Below are 23,392 nucleotides of genomic sequence, written 5' to 3'. Positions count from 1 at the left end.
AGACAACTGCCCTTTCAACTGGTAACCAGCTTCCCAGCTGTGATTTTTTTACCTGATCTATAACACAAGAGGGCCATCACCTGTCGTGGTAGAGCTAGCATTTCTTTTTGTGGAAGTGGGATTGCAGTAACGGTGTAAACAAGTTAGAGGGTAAACATGTGCTTTGCCATACGTGATTGTTCAAGGGTTCAAGACAGCACACAAATTAACATTGAGGAAGGGAACTGTACTGGGAGACCTGTAGTTGAACTCTTAAGCCAGAGATTTTGTGGTAATTAACATTGCTTCTCTCCAGCAGCAGTGCAGCAAAACTCAATGCAACACCTATAGGAGCGGAAAGCAATTCTATTTTAAAACATACATCAACACTCTGACACCCACCTCCTTAAAAGTGCCATGCTCTGTGTTTAATTATTCAGCTTACCCACACCCACATATATCACAGTGCTCTGGCCAAGTTTTCTTGCAGCAACAGGAAGGAAATGCATGCCAGCTACCCAGCCCCCACCATCTCCTCATCCCTAGGTTAGTCTTCAGGTGCTGGTTTTGAAGGAGTGTTGTACTGCTTCCTATCTGTTCCACTTCCATGAAGCATTAGGTTTTGTTTATTAAAGTATCTAGTCTTTTTACCTGGAAGCTGCTGAAAAGGGTTTGTCCTTAACATCACCTCTTACTGCCATTTGGGGGTTCTTATGTGTGAAAAGCTGGACATTAACCTGGCAATGTGTGCTCACAGTACAGAAAGCCAACCATGTCCTGGGTTGCATGGCCAGCAGGGCAAGGGAGGGGATTCTGTCCCTCTGCTCTGCCCTTGTGAGACCCCACCTGGATCACTGTGTCCAGTTTTGGAGTCCTCAACACAAGGAAGATGAGCCCAGAGGAGGCCACAAAGATGATCAGGGGCCTGGAGCACCTCTCCTACAAAGACAGGCTGAGAGAGCTGGGGTTGTTCAGCCTGGAAAAGAGAAGACTTTACTGTGGCCTCCCAATACTTAAAGAGGCCTTATAAAAAAGAGGGAGAGGGACTTTTTCATGGGTAGATAGGACAAGGGTGGACAGTTTTAAACTAAAAAAAGAGATTTAAATTAGATATTAGGAAGAAATTCTTTACTGTGAGGGTGGTGAGGCACTGGCACATCTTGCCCAGGGAAGCTGTGGATGCCCCATCCCTGGAAGTGTTCAAGGCCAGGCTGGATGGGGCCCTGCGCAACCTGGGCTAGCAAGTGGCATACATGCTTATGGGGGAGGGGCGGGAGTTGGACCTTCAAGGTCCCTACCTACCCAAACCACTGAATGATTTTTTTTTCTTTAGATTGCCTGTTTTTTTAGAATGTCCCTTGCTTTATTTAGATTACTCTTTGCTTCCTATTCTGGGTGTCCCAATGTACTTCATGCAGATGTGCTGGGAACTTAATATACTGCCAACCCAGGTGCCATCAGCACCTGCCCTTCCTATACCTCATTTCCTGCTATCCCTCCTGGTTCTTCCACACCCTGATGGTCCCATTCATCTTCCATTTGGAGAAGTTTTAATGCTGCTATTACAAACCTCTACAATCCTAAAGGATACGATGGGGCTCAAGCTCTGGTTTGCCAGCCTTTTTAATTAAAAAAGAAAATCACCCTTTCAATGTTACAGCTTAAAAATCAGGCCTCAACAACCAGGAAAATGCAATCACCCTATTCTTACTTTTCCTCAAGGCAGCAAACACAGAAAATAGATACATTCTGTGAAAAGAAGCATTTCATTGCTTATATTTTATCATCATTCTGCTGAGTTTTTTGTATTTGATTTGGCCTTTTAGTCCATTTCTGGTAATTGATTTTTTTCCCCTCCTACAACTGGATGCAGGTATTATCCTGCATCCAGGTATTATTATTTAAACCTGTGCATATAATCCCAAGGTCAATAGAGGGTTTCAGGGAAGCAGAGAGAAATGTAACTGAGTGACAAAACTCAGCAGCCTTATTAATGTATGAGATTTAGAAGGAAATCTTTGTGCAAAGCAAAATATAGTACAGACTGCAGACTTAGTCACACAAATGTCAAGCTTTTGGAGTATTCTTGTTTATGCCTAAACACCTACAGGGAGAAGTGAGAGAGTCCCAAAATAAGACCAGGATTTTAAGTGGGCTCAAGATTTTCCTGAACTGTGATGCAGATAAGTCTGGGAGCGAGAAGTGGAGCAGTCAGACCACTGAGCAGAGTATGGAGTCCAAAGTCAGGAGACAGCTGGTCTGGGTACCCCATTTCCAGGTGAAGCAATGGCCTCCCAGCAGTTGTGGACTGTCTGCTTTCAGGAAGCCTTCTGAGATACTCAGATTCCTTCAGTCACCAGCACTAATGAGAAGAAAAATCTTAAGGAATCCCATGTATAGCCCAGACCAAAAATCCAATTTATTCCAGCTAAATGCTAAACAGAACAATGGAAGAGGCCATCATTTTGTATTAGTGTTTCAAGTGTTAAATAAGAGAGTAATAGAAAAGTTAAATAAATGAAGTTTTAAAAAATCCACACACTGTATGTATTACATATCCTTTGCTAAATATCATTTTAAGGGTTCTGTACCTGTTAATTAATTAGTTAATGGGTTTGGGAAGTTTTTCCCATCTTACATGAAGAACTTCAAGGTTGGAACTGCTGGACATTTAAGAATGCACAATGTTTTTCAAGATTCTGAAATCCTCCCTAGAGCAAAGACATCTCTTTTAATATCTTTGGTGGTTATGACAGTACTTAATATTTATCACCTGTCGTATTGCTAAAGTGATTTCAGCCTGTCTACACAGCTCTTAAAAGTATTCTCCATTTAATGAGGTAAGTCAGAGGTCCCAAGGATCACTTTAAGCATAAACACACACAAATATCTTAAAGTACAAATAGCAAAATGTGCTTGGAGAGGAGAGAGCTAAACCAGCAGCCTACTGAAATGTTACCATGAGAATGAGTTTAATTTAGCTTGTGCATCCCATGCTAAATAGCATCTGCTGGATCAAGCCAGCTGATCCAAATGAAACAATTAGGAATAATTGGCAGAAGTATGTGTCAGTGCCTTTCCTTTTACAGATATAGAAAAATTCTGCATATGCACATGCCTGTTTCTCTCTAGCCTATACAGAAAGGCTTCAACCTCTCCTCCTCCTGCACCACCGGTCATTCAATGGGAACAGAAGAAAAGGATGCCCTCTTAATGTCCTGCACCTGACCACCTCCTAAAGTTGCAGGTTATTAATAACATTTTACCTGCCATTAAATGCTTTGTACTTTTTTGGAAACCTGAACATACAGATACACATGCTCACACTCCTTCAGCCTACAGCACATCCAGAACCCAGAGCAACCAGCAGAGAAATCCCAACCTGCCTGAGCTGTTGTCTCCAATACCTTCTCCTCAGCACATAAGGTATTCGGGCTCTCAGTGTAACAGGATATGAGACATTTCACTTAAAACTCACTGTTCAGAATGGGTAGTCAAGTATGATGCATTATTTTATACTGTAGTCAAAGCTTCCATCTTTTGTTTGTTTGTGACATGCTGCCCATATTGCTCAGGATATGGAAAGGACTTGTGTTTCCTTTCAAATATGCTTAAGCTCACCCTCAAAATTTCAAATTCAAGGTCGATACTGAGATCAACTTTTTTTAAAGTAACTAGACTCGTCTACATGTGTAATGAACTAAAGTAGGGAAAATGAGAGTTAGCCATTAATCTCTGGGTACAAGAGCGTTCACACCCACAGGCTTTTGGATCTCACTAATACCCTTTATTTTACAACTCAAGTGCTACTTTGCTCTCATGGTGCAAATGAGGGCATTAGAAAGGCTGTGCTGTGAGACACACAGCAAGGACAGACCCCTCCACACAGGATCTCAGGCCATCCACAGCCTGAATCCCCCCCAGCTGTCCCTGCTCCTTTCCTGCAATGCCCTGGAGTTCCTGCAGTCATAGGCAGATTCACCCACTGCTGCACCACATCCCCGAGAGGCTCCTGGCATTATATCATGCTCTTCACCACACTGTGAGACCACCCATTTCCTAGGTTATTTCAAGCCAAAGTGAGACAGTTCCAGTGGTATCAGGCAGCTCCATCCCTGTGGACTGTCCGGAGGAGAGTTAAGTCCCATCCATTCAAGTGAAAGTAAAATCAGTCACGGCTTTGATGTTTTAACAGGATTTTTAACACATACCAGAAATGGCTTTTCTGAAGAAATTAATAATTTGATGGGGAAAAAAACCATGCTATGATGTTTTGTTTTTTCCCCACAAGGGAAGAATGAAAAACAGAAAACTGAAAATCTTGGTAAGAGATGCACTTTTGTAGACTAAAACCACTGAAAAATTGCTTCCTTAGTCCATCTTCCTTCTTGTTTTCTAAAATAAGTAACCGCTGTGCCTCAGCATTTGTCCCTTTTAAAATACAAAAATTGAGAAAAAAAGGCTTTTCAAAATTCTCCATTTGACATCCTTGCAAATGTTCCATTAACAATACCTACAGACTTACCTACAGCCTTGTTTTAATCACATCTTGATCAAAGTAGTTTAGAAATATATCTCAGTATTTTCAGAAGCCATAGGAAGTCTGATGTTAGCAGAACGTTCAAAAGTAGTCTAATGTTCTTAACTTCATTTTACAAGTTAGTTTTAAGCCTCCAGCAATGAACAAGAAAGCAATGGATGAAGTGTAAGTCATTAAAAAAAAAAAGGCAAGAAGCTATCAAGCTATAATATTCTCCTGAGTTTGCCATTTTGCCATTTTAATAAACTCCACTGGTGCACTGGTTTTCCTGTCTTCCAAGACCCCTGGACCAACACAACTTAAAAATTATTCAGTCCTAATTTCAGCACTTTGAACAAATCTAGGAAAAAAATCTCTGCTGTTGCTTTATATGAATTTTACACTGCAAATTTAGACTGACAACTTTGGAAGTTAAATGCCACCTTGTGTTTCAAGTTCTCAGGTCACAGAGCAAGGAGTCATGATGACCCTGCCATGTCTTCTTCATAAACCAGTTGCATGATTATCTGAGCAATTCTGGTGTCAGGAGAAGTGCTCCAACTGGAAAACCATCCCACTCCAGTGATGGAGACTCCACCACAGTCCTTAAAAATTTTTAAGGATTTACTACGCTTACTTTTAAACAGATGTATCTTATTTATCCTCTTTATGTACTAATTTTCAAAACACAAAACTTTTAATATCTCTGTTTGCTGGGCTAATGATAAGCTTTATTTCCCCTGTAAGCATTTATCAGCCATGACATTATCTACTAACCTTCCTTGATAAGTTAAATATATTAGGTCTTTACATGTTAACTGTAAGACATATCTGCCAACCCTACAATTACTCTCCTGAGCAATAGCATGTTTCCCACTTCAGCTAATGCATTGTTTATAGGAGGAAGGCAAATAAACAATCTATATCCACATACCAGCTCCATCAGGCTGACTGACATTCCTCTGTGCAACTCTGGCATACAGAAAATTGGGACATTCATACACTGCGGCCAGCCAGAGGCAAACAACGTGTGGTGACAGTCACTGGGAGCAGTAACAGTGACAGACCACTCTCAGAACGCTCCTATTAGCACTGGTACAGCTGCCACACACAAGCAGTGACTGACAGGTGAGAGAATTCCTAGGAAAATAACACAGAATGTTATTCAAAACACATGTAGCTAAAACGATACAATGCACAGTGAGTAGCAAGTGGTTTTATATATTCGTAGTGCCATGAGCATCAGCAACAATTTGGTGATAAGGAGTCAATTTCCTAATGGCTGGAAGATAGTAAAAAGAAACACCTAACTTTTATATCCTTATTCTCAAGCTAATCTCATGTGCTACAGCTATTAAAAAAATTCAGGAGCCTAGCTCCTCCCCACACCCCCCAACTCCCTAAGCTAAAACAATCCAATGCACAATATGAGCTATTTCAGAAGTCACTTGCTCCACTTCGGGCAAAACACAAGTTCTAAATTTCTAAACACATCTTCATAGAACAAGCTGAGTTGGAAGGGACTCACAAGAATCATCAAGTATAACTCCTGGCCCTGCACAGGACATCTCCAAGAGTCACACCATGTGCCTGAGAACAGTGTCCAAATGCTTCTTGAACTCTGTCAGGCTGCCTGGGGCTGTGACCACTTCCCTGGGGAGCCTGTTCCAGTGCCCAGCTACCCTCTGGGTGAAGAGCGTTTTCCAAATACCCAATCTAAACCTCCCCTGATACAGCTTCAGGCCATTCCCTCAGGTCCTGTCACTCACTGGTCATCAGAGAGAAATCAGTGCCTGCCCCTCCTCTTCCCCTCCTGAGGAAGTTGCAGACTGTGATGAGGTCTCCCCAATCTCTCCTCCAGGCTGAACAGACCAAGTGACCTCAACCATTCCTCATGTGGCTCTTCCCCTCAAGGCCCTTCACCATCCTCATGGCCCTCTTTCTCTAACAGCTTTGTATCTTTTTTATATTAACACCCAAAGCTGCCCCCAGCACTCGAGGTGAGGCTGCCCCAGTGCAGAGCCCAGCAGGACAATCCCCTCCCTTGCCCGGCTGGTGATGCTGTGCCTGATGCCCCCCAGGACCACCTGGCCCGCCTGGCTGCCAGGGCACTGCTGACTCATGTTCAGCTCACTATCAACCAGGCTTAATATTTTTTGGGAGGGGATTGAAAAAACCATGAAGCTATCCTTTCCCTGCCCCTCCACTTGAGCAAACTAGAGTCCAGAATTTCTTGTAAAATTCTGCTATTGAAGTGAGTTTTCCTGCCTAAATTAAATGGGATAGTTTGATTACAGAAAACTGTTCAATTTTTCTGCATTTTATGTATTTCCTTACACCTAGAAAAACCAACCATCAGACTGTATTTTTCACAGAAAAATACAAAGTAAGTTCAGTCACATTTTAATAGAAAGTTACTAAAGAAGTTACCTTCGACATATGAAACTGGTACTCACCTCTGTGCCATTTTTGTTTCCTCAGGCGAACAGCAAAGACCAGTGCTGCGCAAGCAAAGCACTGTGTTGCTAGCTGAGAAATGGTTAATTCCAACTGTTGCAATACCTCCTCTCAACTCTATGTTTCTACATTGTATATTTGAAAGAAATAAGGCAAAAGATTAACAGAAAGGATTTAAACAGGATTACTGGGGAATTAACAAATTTACTCAATGAATTGTCCTATATCCACAGCAAGGACTACTGGACTCCTGGACAACTTGCTTGATGCTGCTGTCATACAGATGCAAGATTACTAGTTCTTCTCCCTTCTCATCCTTCTTTCCCACCAGTTTCTATTCTGCTAAAGTAAAAAGTTCTTGACAGGAAGCTCAAAACTCATACACAGGTCACTAAAAGAACTAACTTCTTCCACAAATACAAACTCCTATAGGAGTGGGGTGGTTTTTATTGAACTCTGATCAATTGTGAAGCACAGCAATAAAATCCAGAACTAGAACATTTAATAACAGCCTGAAACTTAGAATTGATTTTTATTGTCATAAGGGTTTGACATGCAGTTTTCACAGGACACTTAGAGCTTTAGAATTTCATTTTAATCAGTGTAATTGCTCATTCCCTTCCCAATACACACTTATGTTCCAAATTGCAGTGACTTCCTGATTTCTGAGAAGTAAGGCACTACAGTGTCCCTTCAAAGCCGTTATGGATTAACATAGCAGACACTTCCCTCTGAGATCTGAAGGTCAAGATTGCCTACGGGAAAAAATGCAGCTGGTAACTGAAGATGTATATCCAGTGATGAGTAACGAATCACTGCTGTTACCAAAACTGCCATTCTGGGTGATCTACTGTCAGACTTGAGAGGAAGCCTCCAGTGCACAGAGCAGAATTAACAGTGTTCATCCTCTCACATATGGAAACTGCTCTACTGCGGAAAAATTCCTTAAAGCTGCATTTTCAAGCTAGAAGACAGATTTTAACCAGTCTTCAACCATTAGTATGTTCCCATGGCTCAGGACAAGGCACTGGATGAAGACCCCTACATTATAACTTTGGAATAGGAGTTGCAGCCACTGCAATGCTTTCAATTGCACATTCATCAGTGCCACGGCGGATTCTGAAGTAGCCATCTTCTCCCCATGAGGTGCCCCAGCTGTTCTTCACAATCCAGAATTTCTCACCACTTTCTGGGTCTTTACCATAGCCCACCAGCAAGACAGCATGATTGGTCAATTCAAAAGGATTTAAATCATCCTGCAGCCCGGTGTGATGGTAGATCCCCTCTTTATAAAACATGAAATCATTATAAACCTCAAAGGCAACAGTCAATGGGCCATGCAGCACAAGTTCAAGTTTCATCAGGGCTTCATTGCAGCCTCCGTAGAAACCACCCACATAGTGGTACTCAGACGTGTAGTAGTGGTAACAGCTGCGCTTGAAAAGGCACGGAGAGTCTTGGGCTGTGTAAGGGAAGCAGTCCTCTTCCACCACACCGAAGTCTTGGACATACTTTCCACCAATGAGATATGGGAAGCCACCATCACAACCTTAACCAAAAACAAAAAGTACTTATTCCCTTCGAATGTTACTTGAGGTGGGAGACTCTCCTACTTAAATCTTTCGGAATTCTTTCAGTATTGAACACACTGCAGTGACCCAGACCATCCCAATATTCCAGTTAGCTGCAGACAGCTTTCTGAAACATACAAGGCAAAATTTACATCTGTGGGAACTATACTGGGTACATTAATACATGGACCCGTTCCAGAAAGAGCAGCTAGTTACATGCACCAAAAAGATCTGTCCTAACAAGGATACAGTCCTCTATAAAGCTTTAGCCATTGCTTTTGCTCATCTCCCCCTCCCTGTATGCTCCTCCTCCCTTTGAATATGCCATTGGGAAAATATTTAGTTCCACTCTTTCAACATAAGCACTGTAATCAACCACATTTTGAGCCCTACTCCTTAGGTATTCCCCATCTCACAGGTAGATGTAAAATCCAGCAATATCCTGAGCATAAGGGCAACTTCTCCCTGTTCAATCCCATTGCTGCAGTGAGGTGGGCTGACATCTCTGGTTTTGTTATATTTTTTTATTTCAAATAAAGTATTATAAAGTATACCCTACCCAAATACTTTATGAAAAAATGAACTTGTGTTGTGATGGGGAAGGCATGGAAGTTTTTAAAATAAAGTATCCTTCATTATCATTACTTGAAAGGTGTCTTTATATACACCAGCATCCTTACCCTGAGAATACTGGCTGCAAGACACAACCTGCTGGGGACTGAAGACCGGTTTCTGAGTGTTGTTTGTGAGGATACGTATCCTTGCTTCCAGCATGCCCATGGAGGAAAATGCGTAACAGCTGCCACATGAGCCTGAGAAGGGGAGAAAAAGGAACCACAAGGACCAGTCAGTAACATAAACGAGGCCAGTCAGCTGCTATCAGGTACTATTCCTAAAGTCCACTGAATAGAGTTAAAACCTACCACTGATTAGAAGTTCAAAACCAATAGAGCAAAAACTTTACATCTTCATTTAGCTTTTATACATGCAATTCAAAACCCACTTCTAACAACTTCTCAGGGAACACTGAGCTTATTCAAGAATAAGAGGCAATGTACTGCTCCAGTGTTTTCCAGCAGTAGCATTTAAGAGCTGTCCAATCACACTATTCCTTCAGAATGAAGCTTCAGGGACCGCATTAGCAGGGCTGAGAAGGTTCTATCTAGCCTTTATGGAGCACATATGCTAAGGGGTAATGAACTATTTGAAGTGAACGCTGACAATACTGTTCTTATTTCAACCTACCAATGGATTCAGTCCTGTGATTTGCAGTTGAAAAAATATTCCACCTCTACAGCTACTCCTAAAATAACTGATTTTAAGAGAATAGTGGTATAAATAGCACATTTGATACAGTGGATTCATCCCTGCTTCCCTTGCTTCCCAAGGGCATGTAATTGTACACTGGCTTTTCAGAGGCATCTTAATTTCCCTTCTGCTTCCTGGCAGAGAGTTAAGTCTCCTTACTTTTGCATCAAAATTTAGTATTGCTTCTAGCTTTAGGCCTCTTCACTCTCTAGGACCTTCCTTTCACTCATTAAAAGCCTTTGGAAATGGAATGACAAGCCTCATGGGGAAGAACAATTACTTGGATGAGGTCCTACTTTATCTACTGATTGTCATCAAAGTGCCTGATTTCCTTTTGTTTCCCGACAGTGGGTAAGTCAAATATTGCAGAGCTATGAAAAGGAGGGAGGCTTGAGGAACAAAACAAAATACTTTCTCTTGAACTGTGTAGGTGTATAAAAGCAGAGCTATTACAACAGCAAGACTTCGTGAAATTGCACCTTCACTCAGTTAGATGCATCTCTGAAGAGAAGGGACAAAATCAGCCTGAACAGGAACACTCTTTTCCCAGCAGGGCAAAGAAAAGCAGTGAAAGATGCCTCCCACTCACTGTACAGTCACAGCATCTGCGATGGGCCACACTGCAGAACACTTTGGTGCATTATGTGTGCAAAAATGTGACAAATACAATTCACGCAACCATTTCAGTCTGAAGTCTGTTGGATTGGCTGCTAAATTTCTTTCCTGCTACCACAGTGGTATTTATAAAGTCCATATAGAATGACCTCTTTCGTAGGTTTTGTTTGGGGTTTTTTTTAAGCCTGAAAGCTAAAATTGTAATTTGATGGAACAGAATGCATGTTCTACAGACATTTAAAATATTCAGCATGGACCCTCAGATTACATAAAAAGTGCAGGAAGGTTTATTATTGGAAACAACAGACTAGTTCTCATTTAGAGAAACTGTGAAGCAACACAACAGAGAAAGGGTAAGTCTGGAACTGAGTATTCCATTGTTTGGAAGATAAAAGAGCCCTTGGGATATTCATAGTTCCCACTAAGAGAAAGTAGAGGACTCACAACTACAGATGACCCGACGGCCCTATGATTTCCTGTTGCCATCTTCCAGTGCTTCCACATAGCTAGAAATTCCACAAGCCTTCCTATGCTGCTTCTGCTACCAGAAGTACAGCTGGCAGAATTTGTTAGAACTAAGCCATAAATGAGGGATCATTGATTTAAGTCATCCCTTCCCCGTCATGCTAATGTTATGCTTCCTTCCCCCAAAAGTTGCCACCAGACAGCTACCAGTAGATTCAAGTTTATCTGCAAATGGCAGCACAGGGAAGGGACACATTAACTGAGTTCACTCCTGGCCTCCATTGTATAAACATATAATTCAGGCATCTCACACCACAGTGCTATAAACACACTCCCTACAGAATCAACATATACCACCATGGTATCCTTTAAAGTTCTTACCAGAATTTTATATTTATCATTGTCTGCAATCTCCATAGTGACTAATGTCTCCTCTTGCAACTAGCCATTTAAGTAACACCTAAATTTATCCGGATGATAAGATTTGGAGGCAGTATCAATAATTTTCATGGGTTCATTCATTAAAGCTGAGTGATAATTTGCCATCAGAAGAAATCAGGGAAAGAAATTAAATGTACATCAGTCAGTGTGCAGAAAACCATGGCTGAGCTTGTTTGGACAAAATCTGACAGCTGTGTTTATGCAGGGTACTGTGGTAATTGGCTCTCACTCCAGTAAGTCAGTGCTGTCTGGACAAGCCAGTACCACCACCTTTTATGGTACAGTGCTGTTAGCCAGCACTCCACCCAGTTTCCACAGGTTATTCACAGTAAAGGTGAAATCTGTCAGCTGCAAGACACTAGGCAAAACCTTCTGGTTAGCAGCAAACTACATCAAAGGAGCTCTAGAACATTGAAGTCGGAGGTTTTATTTATTTATTTTTACCTTGATTCCGAACAGGGCTGACATAATTGACACCATTCACATTTCTCCAGTCCCAGGATTCTGGCAAGCTTGAAACTTTCTTGAGTAACTCAGGTGTTAGAGGTGCAGGCTTTGGTCTAAAGAGGAGAAAATGCTTTTGAGAAACATATCACACTCTACGCAAGGAAACAATTACGTAACTCAGTTTTCATCTTTGGCTTCTACTAGCTGGACTTGCTTCAAACTACGCAATGTAAAATAGTCTCCATTTAAACTGAGTGGGTGTCAATATGAAGAGATAAGCTTCAGCAGGATTCAAGACCTACTCAAATTGCTCCCTGAGGGAACTATATTATTAACTATCTGCTGTTGAGGAATACATTCAGTGCAGGTAGCTCAGTTGCAGTGTGAGCTTCAAATTGAGCTCTGGGTGGCAAAATCCTTTTGCATAACAACGGGCACAGGGACCTGTGGCCCAGCCAGGTGACAGGACACTCAGAGAGGACCCCAGACTTTCCCATGCTTAAGAATCGGAGTATAAAAGCCCAGCGGCTCCTTCGTTTGAGGTCCCTCCTCAGAGGTACCCAGATCAAGCTGCTATTTGGTTATTTAGTTACTGCACCAAGATTAAATCATGTTAGAGATCTGGACATCTGAGACTCTGCTATGGGAACCCCGAGGTCAAGTGGGTAAGGAAACCTGCTCTGAGTGTGAGTGTGGGGTGTAGCTGCGACAGGGCCCCGGTCCCAGCTCAGGTGGTGTGAGTGTGACTGCCAGAGTGGCTCCTGGGTGGTCAGACAGGGGAGTATCCTTAACATCCACAAGCTGCTGAGGTCAAGTACTTTTGCACCAACCTGAAGTGCTGAGGCAACTCTCAGAGATTACAGCAACACAGTTCTGCAACAGCTATTTTACTGCAATCACAAGGTATGTAGAGTATCTGACTGCAGAAAGCATCTTGCCTTGGCAGCATGCACTGACAGCAACTACAGAGTGTTTCACTTCAGGCATGGGCATGGCTTACACCAACAATTCACTAACTGCAGTACCACTTGCCACTTGTTCTCTGGAACAAGTTTTTACTGTGACTTTTGAAGAAGTATTGAATGTTACCTGTCCTCATCTATCACTTGCAGCCAAGAGATGCTCATATCAGCAAGACAAGAGCTTCCTGCATTCAATTTTCATATAACCTGATGCTTGTCCTCAGGTGCCATTCACAAATACCAGACACTGGAGTCTGTTTTGAAAGCAGGAGAGGGTCAATCAAATACTGTGATGGTACTGCATGGGTGGAAGAGAGGTTCCAAATAGCTTACTGTATTTAAGATCATCTACAAGGTGACTTCTACCTATACAATGAAACCATAATCTGCATGATATTCCCATGCAGATTTTTATTCTATAGTAGGACCTTCTTCTACAAACATACAATTGCCACACTTGGAAAAGTAAGTAGCATTCCTACTCAAAGAAATACCAAGAGTGGAAAAAACAAAACTATGAAGAAGGTAAAACAGCTATAAAGAAGGGAATCTTTAGATCAAAAAACTCTAGTTCTCCAATTATGTAGAGGATGATGTACCCATTCCCATTACCACTCTCAGCTAAGTGATCTGCCAGATCCTGAAGGCATTCTCAGGGCTACTCTCATGCTTCTTCACTGAGACACTCTACTCCTGCTAGAGGACTCTTGTTGCAGGCATGGCAAATTATCAAAGTAACCATGGAATTCCCTCAGAAATATTTGACGTTCATGTTTAGGAGCAGAAAGCAGTTCACAGCTTTTCAACTGCAACTATGAACTAACAGGACCAATACTGAAGCACAAGCAGAAACTCCCAACTATGGCAGGCAGCTGATGAGCAGACACAACAGTGAGATGACAACTGAGACTGTCCCCACTTCTTCCCTGCACATATGAATTCAGCAGCAAGTTACTGGGCAAGACTAAAGGGTAGGCGACTCTATTTGTCCCAACTGCTTGAGACAACAGATGCTCAAATAATCATCCAGATGAAAAATATGTTCACACCCCATGAACACAAACTGGAAGTCCTTGAAACTTGATTCAACATCCGAACTACAAGCCAAAACACAGCTAAGAGCCAGGACAAATACAAGCAGACTCTTGGCAGCAGTGGGGTTCATTGCCAAACAAAGTGTCTTACTACCTTGAAGCTCTGGAATAGAGACCTCCAGCTCTTTTAGTTAGTTCTTCCAGGGCAAAATTCTCATACTCCTTGTATCTTGTCGCTCTCCATGACTTCTGGTGAGCATTGATAGCATTTACAAAGTCGAAGTTGTGCACATAACGTCTGTGGGAGAGTCTGCAAATAAAAGCAATCAAATAAAACAGTAAGAAAAGGACTGGGATTGAAACTAAAGGTGTTTTCTGAACTCAGTATAACTCAGACTAACTCTGGAAGTGTCCTCTGGTAGGGACTGATAAAGAAACATGGAATCATTAGATCAAGGCAAGGTTTCTAGAACGTGAGAAAGACTAAATATAACCATCTTCCTTAGACAGGCCAGTTTTATAACTGGGCTTCACTACAGACTGAAGGAGAAACTGTGTGATGCAGCAGGCATACCCTCCTCTGTTCTTATGCATTCAGGTTTATTTTCAACATTACCACTGGCATTAACTTTGCCCCCAGTACTAGAATTGGTTCTTATGACTTTAGCTACAACCTCAAGCACTGTAATGAAACATTTTATACCAGTAAAGGTCACTTATATGTTGCTTACCTTCCCCTGGGCTTCTGGAGAGGTAGCTCATTGATGTGAACATCTGATGGAGATGAAGAAATCTTGTGTCCTATGAAACAAGCCCAGTTGTGGCCAAGTACATCATGCACCCATCCTGGTAGGGTCTCATTACAGTAGCTGGTTACATTCTGGCCTTCCTTTTTGTACTGTAATGTGAAGAAGTTATGCTTGTGTTGAGCAGATGCATTTGTTAGCACAGCAGTAGCTCCCCACCCACTCAGCTGCTTCTTCTTGCCGGTGTTTCACAGGAAGTGGCCAAACACACTCCAGAGGTTAAGAAACTGATACTAAATAGCTGCAGAATACAATTGGGTTGTGACTTGCACTTTTAGCAGCCAAGTATGCATTCATATCAGTATCAGCTAACCCGTACTGATTGTTTGTGTTCAACAGTTACTTTCCCAGCAAGATGTAAAAGACCTCTTAGTATTCAACCTTCTCTTGAAGGCCCTGAGATTTCTTCAGCCAAATATGTGACCAGCCAAGCTAACTCTGGATTGATACAGAAGTTTGAGAAACTAAGACAAACACAGGGAGGATGGCAAATTCATCATCCAGTAACCTCTCAGGGAGACATGTGCTATTTCTGTTTTAAAATTTATGTACTATTTATGCACTGCTTTTGTTTCACAAGTCAAAACCAAAAATGAAACTTCCAGCCACTTTTTTAGGTTTGAGCTGTGATGGCAAGACATCAAGAAACAATTTCACATGAACTACTAAAATCAGACAGCAAGAAATGACGATCCCTTGAGAACAGCTCACAGCTCATTTAAAGTTGGCAGCAGAGACTGCTACTAAAACCTCAAGTCCTGAGTCCTAATGCTTCCTTGTTCAGCCACAAAAGTCTTCACTTTAGCACTGAAGAGGAGTAATAATTCAATATACTCAGCAAAATGTGTCTTCATATAACGCTTTGCCCAGCTATATTAATTTTCTGGATTAGCAATCCTCTGTCAACAGAATGCCGCAGGGTGGGAGTGTGTGTGGCTCTTTATTCATCTCTTAAGGTTAAAGCCTGTTTTGTATTACACTACAAAGGCACCTGAAAACCCCATGCAACAAAGGCTTTAACTTTACTCTTCTAATCACAAAAAAAAAGGTCACTCAAACAGAATTCAAGTTTCCTAGTCCAAGAAAACTTCATTAAATCTCATCCTATTTGAGCTGCACACTTACAATGGTAGAGGGATTTTGTAATTATGTTTCAACAAAATGTTTGCTCAGCTTCTTTACTGAAGAAGGTGGTGGCTTACAGTGATGGAAATGCCCCAAGATGGAAAAGATTAATTAAAGAGACTGGGAAGTTTGTGACTATGTTGAGGTTTTGTGAAAAATCTGAAGGAGAACTTACAGTGAAATAATTAGGTTTTATTGATCAGCAGAATAAAATTAAAGGTTAATCCTCTGACTGTTTTGGAACAATGGGAATTTGTTTTGTCCCCAGTCTGGAGGATGCAGAGGCAACATATCTACACCCAGCAAGTGTGTTTGCTGTCTGGAGCAGGGTGGGGGCACCAGAAGGCTGAGCTGTTGCCTTTTTCTATTCTTCCCATCTTACTGTGCAAGATTGTGCAATGTGGGAAAAAATAATCATACTTGGCCAAATACCAAGGGCAAGGTCCAGAGATGACTTTTGAGAAATACCCTTTTCACAACAGCAGAACTAGAAATCCAGACACTTCCAAAACCAACAGGTAGTGTTCTACATCTAATTTACTGTGCAATCACTTCTTCTGGCTCTACATGACAGTAGAAATTAATTCCTGTCTTTTCTATCTAAAAGCTGCCACAGATTCTAAGAGGATCAAGTACAGCCATTCTCAATAACCATAGGCCTTCCATCAGAATACCCGGGGATTATCAGAGGAACAGGCCTGCTTCCTGCAACAATCCTGCCTTGCACAGTGTTGTACTGAATTAAAACAAGTAACATAGATTTGGGACTTATCTTCATGGAAAAAAAGGCAATGAGTTATCTGCTAACTAGCAAAGTAAACCAACAAAAGAAGAGTTTTTCTACTAGAAATCCCTCTTCCTTTCCAGAAATAAAATTCATTGTTTTTTTAAAGATGTAGAGAGGTAACCAGAATAGCATTCACACCATCTATGCAACTTATCTTTCCGAAAAGTGAACGTAGTGAATTTCTTACGCCATTCTTTCAGTTCACACATATCAGCAAAACTAGAAAGGAGGTGAAGGGACAGCCAGCAGCAACACGTCAATATAAACAAGACATAAAAGCCAATTTCAGACAGTCTGTGTAGAAGCCTAAGATGAGGCAATTCAAGTCCTCTGTAGCTACCTTTTTGTAGAGTGCCAGACTAAGCTACTACTGAAATGACTTTGAAAAGTGGACATGGAGACTTTGAGACCATAACACATGAAAGACACTTGGATAATGGGAATTTCAACATCACTAAACACTGCAGCTAGGAAATGAAGATATACCCACATAAGGTCACAATTTGCCTTCTCCCCCCTCTGACTTTTAATCAAGAGCCACTGATGTAGAGAAGTAGCAGACAAGCCTTTAAAAAAACCTCATCAGTGCCATCACAATGATGCTCACTACTTACAGAAGGTACACCATCAAATCATTGCTAAAACCACATGCAGCAGCATTTCTTATTTCTACTAGTGAAGGACTGACAGGTAATATCTAGGAAATTTGACTGTACCAGTTTTAGAGGACTGACTATGAGCACACCTGCCCAACTAACAGTCAGTCATACAGGAATATGGCACTGTTGCACAAGCAACAGCTGACTCAGGTGGATGTGAATTACAATGTCAGACTCAACTGAAGCTGCCAGCACAGTATCCAAAACATCCACAGAACCCACCCCACAAGAGCATCCTTCATGGAGGACGACAGCCATACAGCTGATCACCAGCAACTGCTGGACAACTGCTTGTATGCATTTCCCTGCAGACTTTAGAAGATGGTTTTCATTTTTGAGTTAAGACCACTGCAGCCACGTCACATGATAATTTCATCACCCAATGCTCACATCTGCAGCATTAACTCCATCCAACCTGACCAATCTAGGATAACTCCTTTAAAAAGGCACCCAAACTATATTCACAGTTCCAATTCTGAGCTTTGAAAACAGTAAAATTTAATTCTATTTCAAATGCTTATTTTTCTCAAGCCTGACAACTCATGTGGTTTTTGCCTAATGCCAAAATTCAGCCAAGCCACTCCAATATTAACCTTAAAAGGCTTCATGTAGCTAAACTTCAAAGCTTGCTGTTAGGTATCTGAACCCAGTGGATATACTTCTACTTTTCAGTGAAGTATACTTTTAATAGTCTTTCCTGTGTTGGTCATCATGACATAATCTAACTGCATGTTCAATTCTAGTCCTAATAAAAACCATAATTGCTTGAAGCTTTTAAAAAAGCTTTAATCTCACTGAGAGGAAAGCACAAAAGGATGGAGGCCTTATTGGTCACAGCACTTTAACAGGAATTCAGCAGTGCCACACAGAGAGGCAGCCCATCCTTTTAAATCTATTGTTCTCAATTTAAGCAATGCCTGGGCAATAAGCCAACTTGAGCTCCATGAGGCAGGACTACCCTACACATTAAACCTGGCGGAAAGACCTACCTCTCAAATTTACAAGTGTGCCTATGCATTTTACTATGGGAAGCAGACACTGAATGAGAGCGGAGTTGAAGACTTGCGGATGCCGACTACACAAAAATACAGTAGATGATGTTACGAGAACAAACCACTGCATCTTGCTACCCAATATAAAATACAAGCAAATATCAACTCTAGGTGCACTTTCTTTACTTTAGGAAACATTCTGCAATTCTGAGTTTTGTGCTTCCAGATTTACACTTTAGGGAAGCAGCAGTTGCTCATTGCCAGTTAAGCAAGCCCAAATAAGACAGGTTAAACTTTCTATTGATTTGCAGGATGATTAAATAGCATTACTAACTCTAGCCTTCTACTTTAGCAACATGAAATAAAATGCATTCAGGTTTGGTGTTTTTTTCCATATCCTGAAAACATTAACTACTGTCACTTATGTAGGCTGTTCATTTCAGAAGAGCAGTGCTTGATTTTAACCAAATTTGGGAGCATTGGGGAAGAGAGAAAAAGATGTGACAAAGATGCCATCAAGTCACTCTGGAAAAGATTAGTAACTTGAGTGGTGAAATATTCTAAAATCTCTCTCTTTCTTTTTACTGAAGTAGTTATAACATTTCAATACAAAAAAATGCCAGACTTCTGGTATTTGCGGAAGAACATCTCAGGGGTCAGAAGTAGTACCACTTAGTTTAAGGGACAAACAGCAAGAATCTTATGAGACTGTCTCTTCTCAAAGTGGTAGCCTTAATAATAAATACATACCTCAAACATACCAAGTAATTGAAACAAGTTGGCCTCAACTTTCCTTTCAGCCTCACTCTAGCTTTTTATGTTACATTGTTCCTATTTCTTTTGCCATCCCTCAGGGGTAAAAAAAAAAAAAAAATCTCTTTAAAGCTTTATATATTGCACGACGCTTAAGAATCCTTGTATCATCCAGCAGAAGCACACGATCAAGCTTCTGCCAAGAGTCAGTACACTAACTTCACATCCAAGTTCAGTACAGGGATGTTTCAGATGCACACATTAAACAAGTTATTCTGTGCTGCAAACACCAGGCAGAGTAACTGTAACTTGCAAGAAGCAGAATGCAAGAACGCAGGAGGATGCTGAATTTAATTTGGCGAACTTTAAGTCTGTGTACAACAGTTAGAAATAAAACACTGTTAGAGCTTCTTTACTTAAGATACTAAAGTAAACTGAGGAAAAAATAAGATTGATCAGCTCAACCAATCCACTCCTCTGGTGTACAAAGTCATTTCCCCACAGGCCGCAAGCAAAAGAACAAATACCTTGTAAAGGCAATGAGGCCCTACGAAAGTTTTAGTAGGCGTCTGTTTAGTAAACCACAGGAACAAGAAGCTATTAAAAACTCATTGAAACATGCATAGTCAAACAGGCTGTGTCCATATCTACAGAGTACAGTAGCTCTAATAAAGCCACCACTTAGACAAGCCCCCAGCATTCCTCCTGTCAGTAATTAACAGCTTAATTCTTTAACACTAGGAAAAAATACACTGGAGGTTCAATTAGCAGAAGTGGCACTTCTATGCCTGAAACTCACAAAGTACTGTATTGGCTTAAATAGTGCTGCTCATTGTACCTGGCAAATCCTCCCTCTGCTCAATCTCAGACATGCTGTATTTCTACTTCATATGTAATGCAATATTTAGTGGATTAAAGTAAACAGATATGCACAGTTAAATATGTCACAAGGTCAAGCAGTTTGTAAGGAATCACCTCCTCCCTCCAAGACCCCAGTGACAGTTGTGAAATTGGGAGTTTTGCAGATAGACACATTGCATGTTATTGCCCAATAACAGCAAGTAGTTGTCTGCAGCAAAATATGCATTTAGTAAGTGCTGTGGTATTTCCTCATGATTCTCAACAACAGACTTGCATCTTGGTAATCTGTTGTTCCTTTCACAGCCAAAAAATTATTAAAGAGAGTAACTGAATTGGGCTCTAATCCTCCCTATGGTGTTCAAGGAAAGAAGTCTTTAATTTAAATATGTCTTGCTGGCGGATTCCCCATTACTAAGCAATAACCCAAACAAGCTTGCTATTTCTTAATAGCAAAGCCAACTTCAAAACTAAGAATTAATCCATTAGCTTACAAAGGGCTGAGACACACTCACACCCATAAAATGCAAGCTACTGTGTATTGCTACTGCTCAGGTGTATATTTGACTTTGTTTTGATCAGCAAGATGAATCAGATGACCACCAGAAGCTCCTTCCAGCCTAAACTATTCTGTAACAGTTTCAGTATGTTGTTTTAAGAGTACTTTTGCAAATCAGTGCAATACATGAAATCAGTGCTTATAAGTCACTTGACTTAGTGCTCATCTTCTGGGGATGTATTTCACAAGGTATGGACAGCAGCAGCCTTTAGTGACTCTCAGCTGTCCTCAAGTTGGTACCTAACAGATCCATTTACATCCCAGAGCAGGCCACACTGTTTCTACGATTAAATTCCTCACATTCAGGAATTCGTTTGATAATCAGCACCTCTTTTTCTGCTAAGCATATTGGCTTGTAAAGCAACTCTGTATTTCAGTGTAAAATATCAGCCCAAAGTCTGCTATTTCAACTATACTCTCCTCAGATGGGTCCAACAATGACTGCTGAATTCTCCCTGCCAGAGACGACACCTCAAAACCGAGTTCATGGACAATACTACAGCATACAGTGCTCCACTATCCTCACAGAGGCAGCAATTCTTCACCAGCTGAGAAGACCTGTCTGTCTTCCAGGTAGTAAAGTCATCCTGCAGAGATTACTTCCAACCACCCTTCAGATTCATCATGCCACTCATCATGACAACAGCAGAGCACTCCTAGCAAGAGTGTTTTCTCCTGTCCAGCCCCTGCCTACCATAACCATTTTCAGCTTGACCTGAGGACATTAAGGGGGACTGAAGAGAACAGTATTATTCCAAAGGAATAATTAGAGGCAGCAGAAAGGTTCCTTAGATATTAAAGCAGTATTCTGAAACAAAATTTAAAGATCTCAGAAATCCTCCATCAAGGAGAATAGATGGCTCTAAAGTTTCCATGCATTTGATGACATCTGGAAGGAAAAATAAAAGCAATGGTATTTGCTATTTGACTTGGGTCCACGGGGTCAAAAAAAAAAAAAAAAAAAAAAGAAATTACAGGCTACCAAGAAAGTTAGCTTCATGAAGGCCTTCAATTGCTTTAAGCATGCCCAGAAGGGAAAGTACCAGTATCTGTATTTTTTGCAGATAATGGCCTATGTGGAATAGTTCTTCCCTCTCTCTGCTCCTTACCCAACCACTGATCACTGTTTCCTTATGTTCAAAACAAAGTAAGAAGAAAACCTTTATCTGGTAATTCAGGCAAACCTTACAACCAAAGATCGACAAGTGTCCCAACTGAACCACTGTGGCACTCAGGGACTGAAGAGAAGCCTAACTACAGACCATTCTAGCAACAGCCAGAGATGTAGAACACACTAGGTTAACTCACCTTAAAAAATGCAAACCACTTGTAATCATTTATCACAATTTCAAAGCCTTGATTGTAAATCAAAGTGAAGAAGCCATAGTTGCCCAGACTATCCTGAGCCACATCTAGCTTCTGAAGATTGACAACCACCTTTTTCTCCACAGGCCCTAAAAGAAAAAAAGAAACATTATGGCATGATTACTGAAGAGAAAAAATAATACAAAAAAGAAGTATAAAGGATGTTGTATTCCTGAGGATGCTAAAATACACTTGTTGAATACAGTCTTCTGCAAAAGCGCATCGAGACACTTTAGGACTTCCACTTACCTGTCAGTGGGTCTACATGCTCATTTTTTTCACTGCTAGACAGTATCTGCACATTTAATTAGCAGCAGCACCAGACAGCTGTGACTAGGAAACACCAGCTTATTTAAACACAACTTGCTGTAGAGCTACAAAGGTCTTGGATGCTGTGTCACTCAGGCATCGTGTCTGCAATGACAACTTTTCCCCTACAACATCTGGGATGAGGCATCACCCATCCTACGCTCCCTCACACCAGTGCTCCAACCCCACCACGCACCTCACCTCCTCTGCTGGTACTGCCACTTGTCTCCTCTGATCAAAAAGCAGATGACAAAGAAAAATGCAAAGCATCTACTATTTTTAAAATGACACTGACATACAATCATTAAATAGTAACTCCCCACTACTCTTATCCCCTCGAGGGAAGTGGTATTTCCATCTCTCCGGATGCTGTCAGGCTTCCCCAACTGCCAGCTCTGACGGCCTCCCAGGAGGTGCCCAGGTGTCACCAGCACTGCCACCCTGTCCTGCTGGGAACAGCCACTGCCCGGGCAGGCAGAGCAGGGCAGGAAGGTTCCTGTCAGAGAGGGGCAGTGAGCTGGCGTAAGCCATGGGGCCTATGGAGAGGCCTACTCAAATCCTAATCGGAACAAACAAAAGAGAAACAAAACCCCACACTAAAGTGGAACTGCAACGGCGCAGGAAGCCGCCTCCCCGCCGCCCGCGCCGGCTCCGGGGGCTCCCGGCACGGAGCGGCCGCTCCCCCCGCCCCGCTCCCGGGGACACCTCTCGCCCGCCCGGGGCTCCGCAGGGAGGGGAGCCGGCCGGCGCCGCCGCGCTCTCACCCGCCTGCGAGCAGTTGCCGTGGCGGCCGCCAGCCCGCCAGACGCGCAGCTCCCAGTCGCCCAGCAGGTCGGCGAAGGAGCAGTTTGCCGGCGTGTCGCCCAGCACGGCCGCGGGCAGCACCGCCAGTGCCACCGCCAAGCCCCGCAGCGCCCACCCCGCCATTGCGCTGCGCCCGCTGCCGCCGCGCCGCTCAAATGGGCCCGGCCGCCGCCGCCTGCCCGCCCCCGGGCCCGGACCCGCCCCGGCCGGGCTTCCTCCTCCCCACAGGGTGTCCTTCCCCAAGGTCGTTCTGTTCTGCTGAGCGCATCCGCGTCCCCAAAGGGCATTCTCCCCCACAAAGGGCAACCTCGTCCCCAAAGTCCATCTACCTCACCAAGGGGCCTCCTTCCCCAAAGGGCATCCTGCTGCCCAGTCCCTGCCCAGCCCCAGGCCTCGGCAGGTGCCCAGCGGGGCTGGTCCCCGGTGTCACTGCACGCCGGCGCCTTGCTGCTGTGGAGGACGAGGCCTCTTGTTCGCCATGGTTTTAGCAGCACCGAGTGACTCCGAGTTTCTGCAGCAGCCACACACCACAGCCAGGAAACCATGCAGCACAAGCCCTACTTGGGATGTAACCCCA

At 42.5% G+C, this 23,392-nt stretch overlaps 1 protein-coding gene across 1 annotated transcript; it reads right to left on the bottom strand.

The window, feature by feature from the left end:
* Positions 1-7,379: 7,379 nt before the first annotated feature.
* Positions 7,380-22,964, bottom strand: CTSC (cathepsin C). The gene is made up of 7 exons (XM_042024032.1): positions 22,776-22,964; positions 21,646-21,791; positions 14,530-14,696; positions 13,953-14,108; positions 11,800-11,915; positions 9,207-9,338; positions 7,380-8,504 (listed from the first exon to the last, which is right to left on the bottom strand). Exons 1-7 carry the CDS (start codon positions 22,936-22,938, stop codon positions 8,002-8,004), a joined length of 1,383 nt encoding a protein of 460 aa, XP_041879966.1. The 5' UTR covers positions 22,939-22,964; the 3' UTR covers positions 7,380-8,001.
* Between the last annotated feature and the right edge of the window lie 428 nt (positions 22,965-23,392).

This window comes from Corvus kubaryi, unplaced genomic scaffold, assembly GCF_017639235.1.
Source record: "Corvus kubaryi isolate FWS band 111438036 unplaced genomic scaffold, C.kubaryi_AGA036_p1.0 37260, whole genome shotgun sequence".
Classification (NCBI taxonomy): domain Eukaryota; kingdom Metazoa; phylum Chordata; class Aves; order Passeriformes; family Corvidae; genus Corvus; species Corvus kubaryi.
The sequence above is the reverse complement of the archived record's forward strand: the minus strand, read 5'-3'. Positions and strand labels throughout refer to the sequence as shown.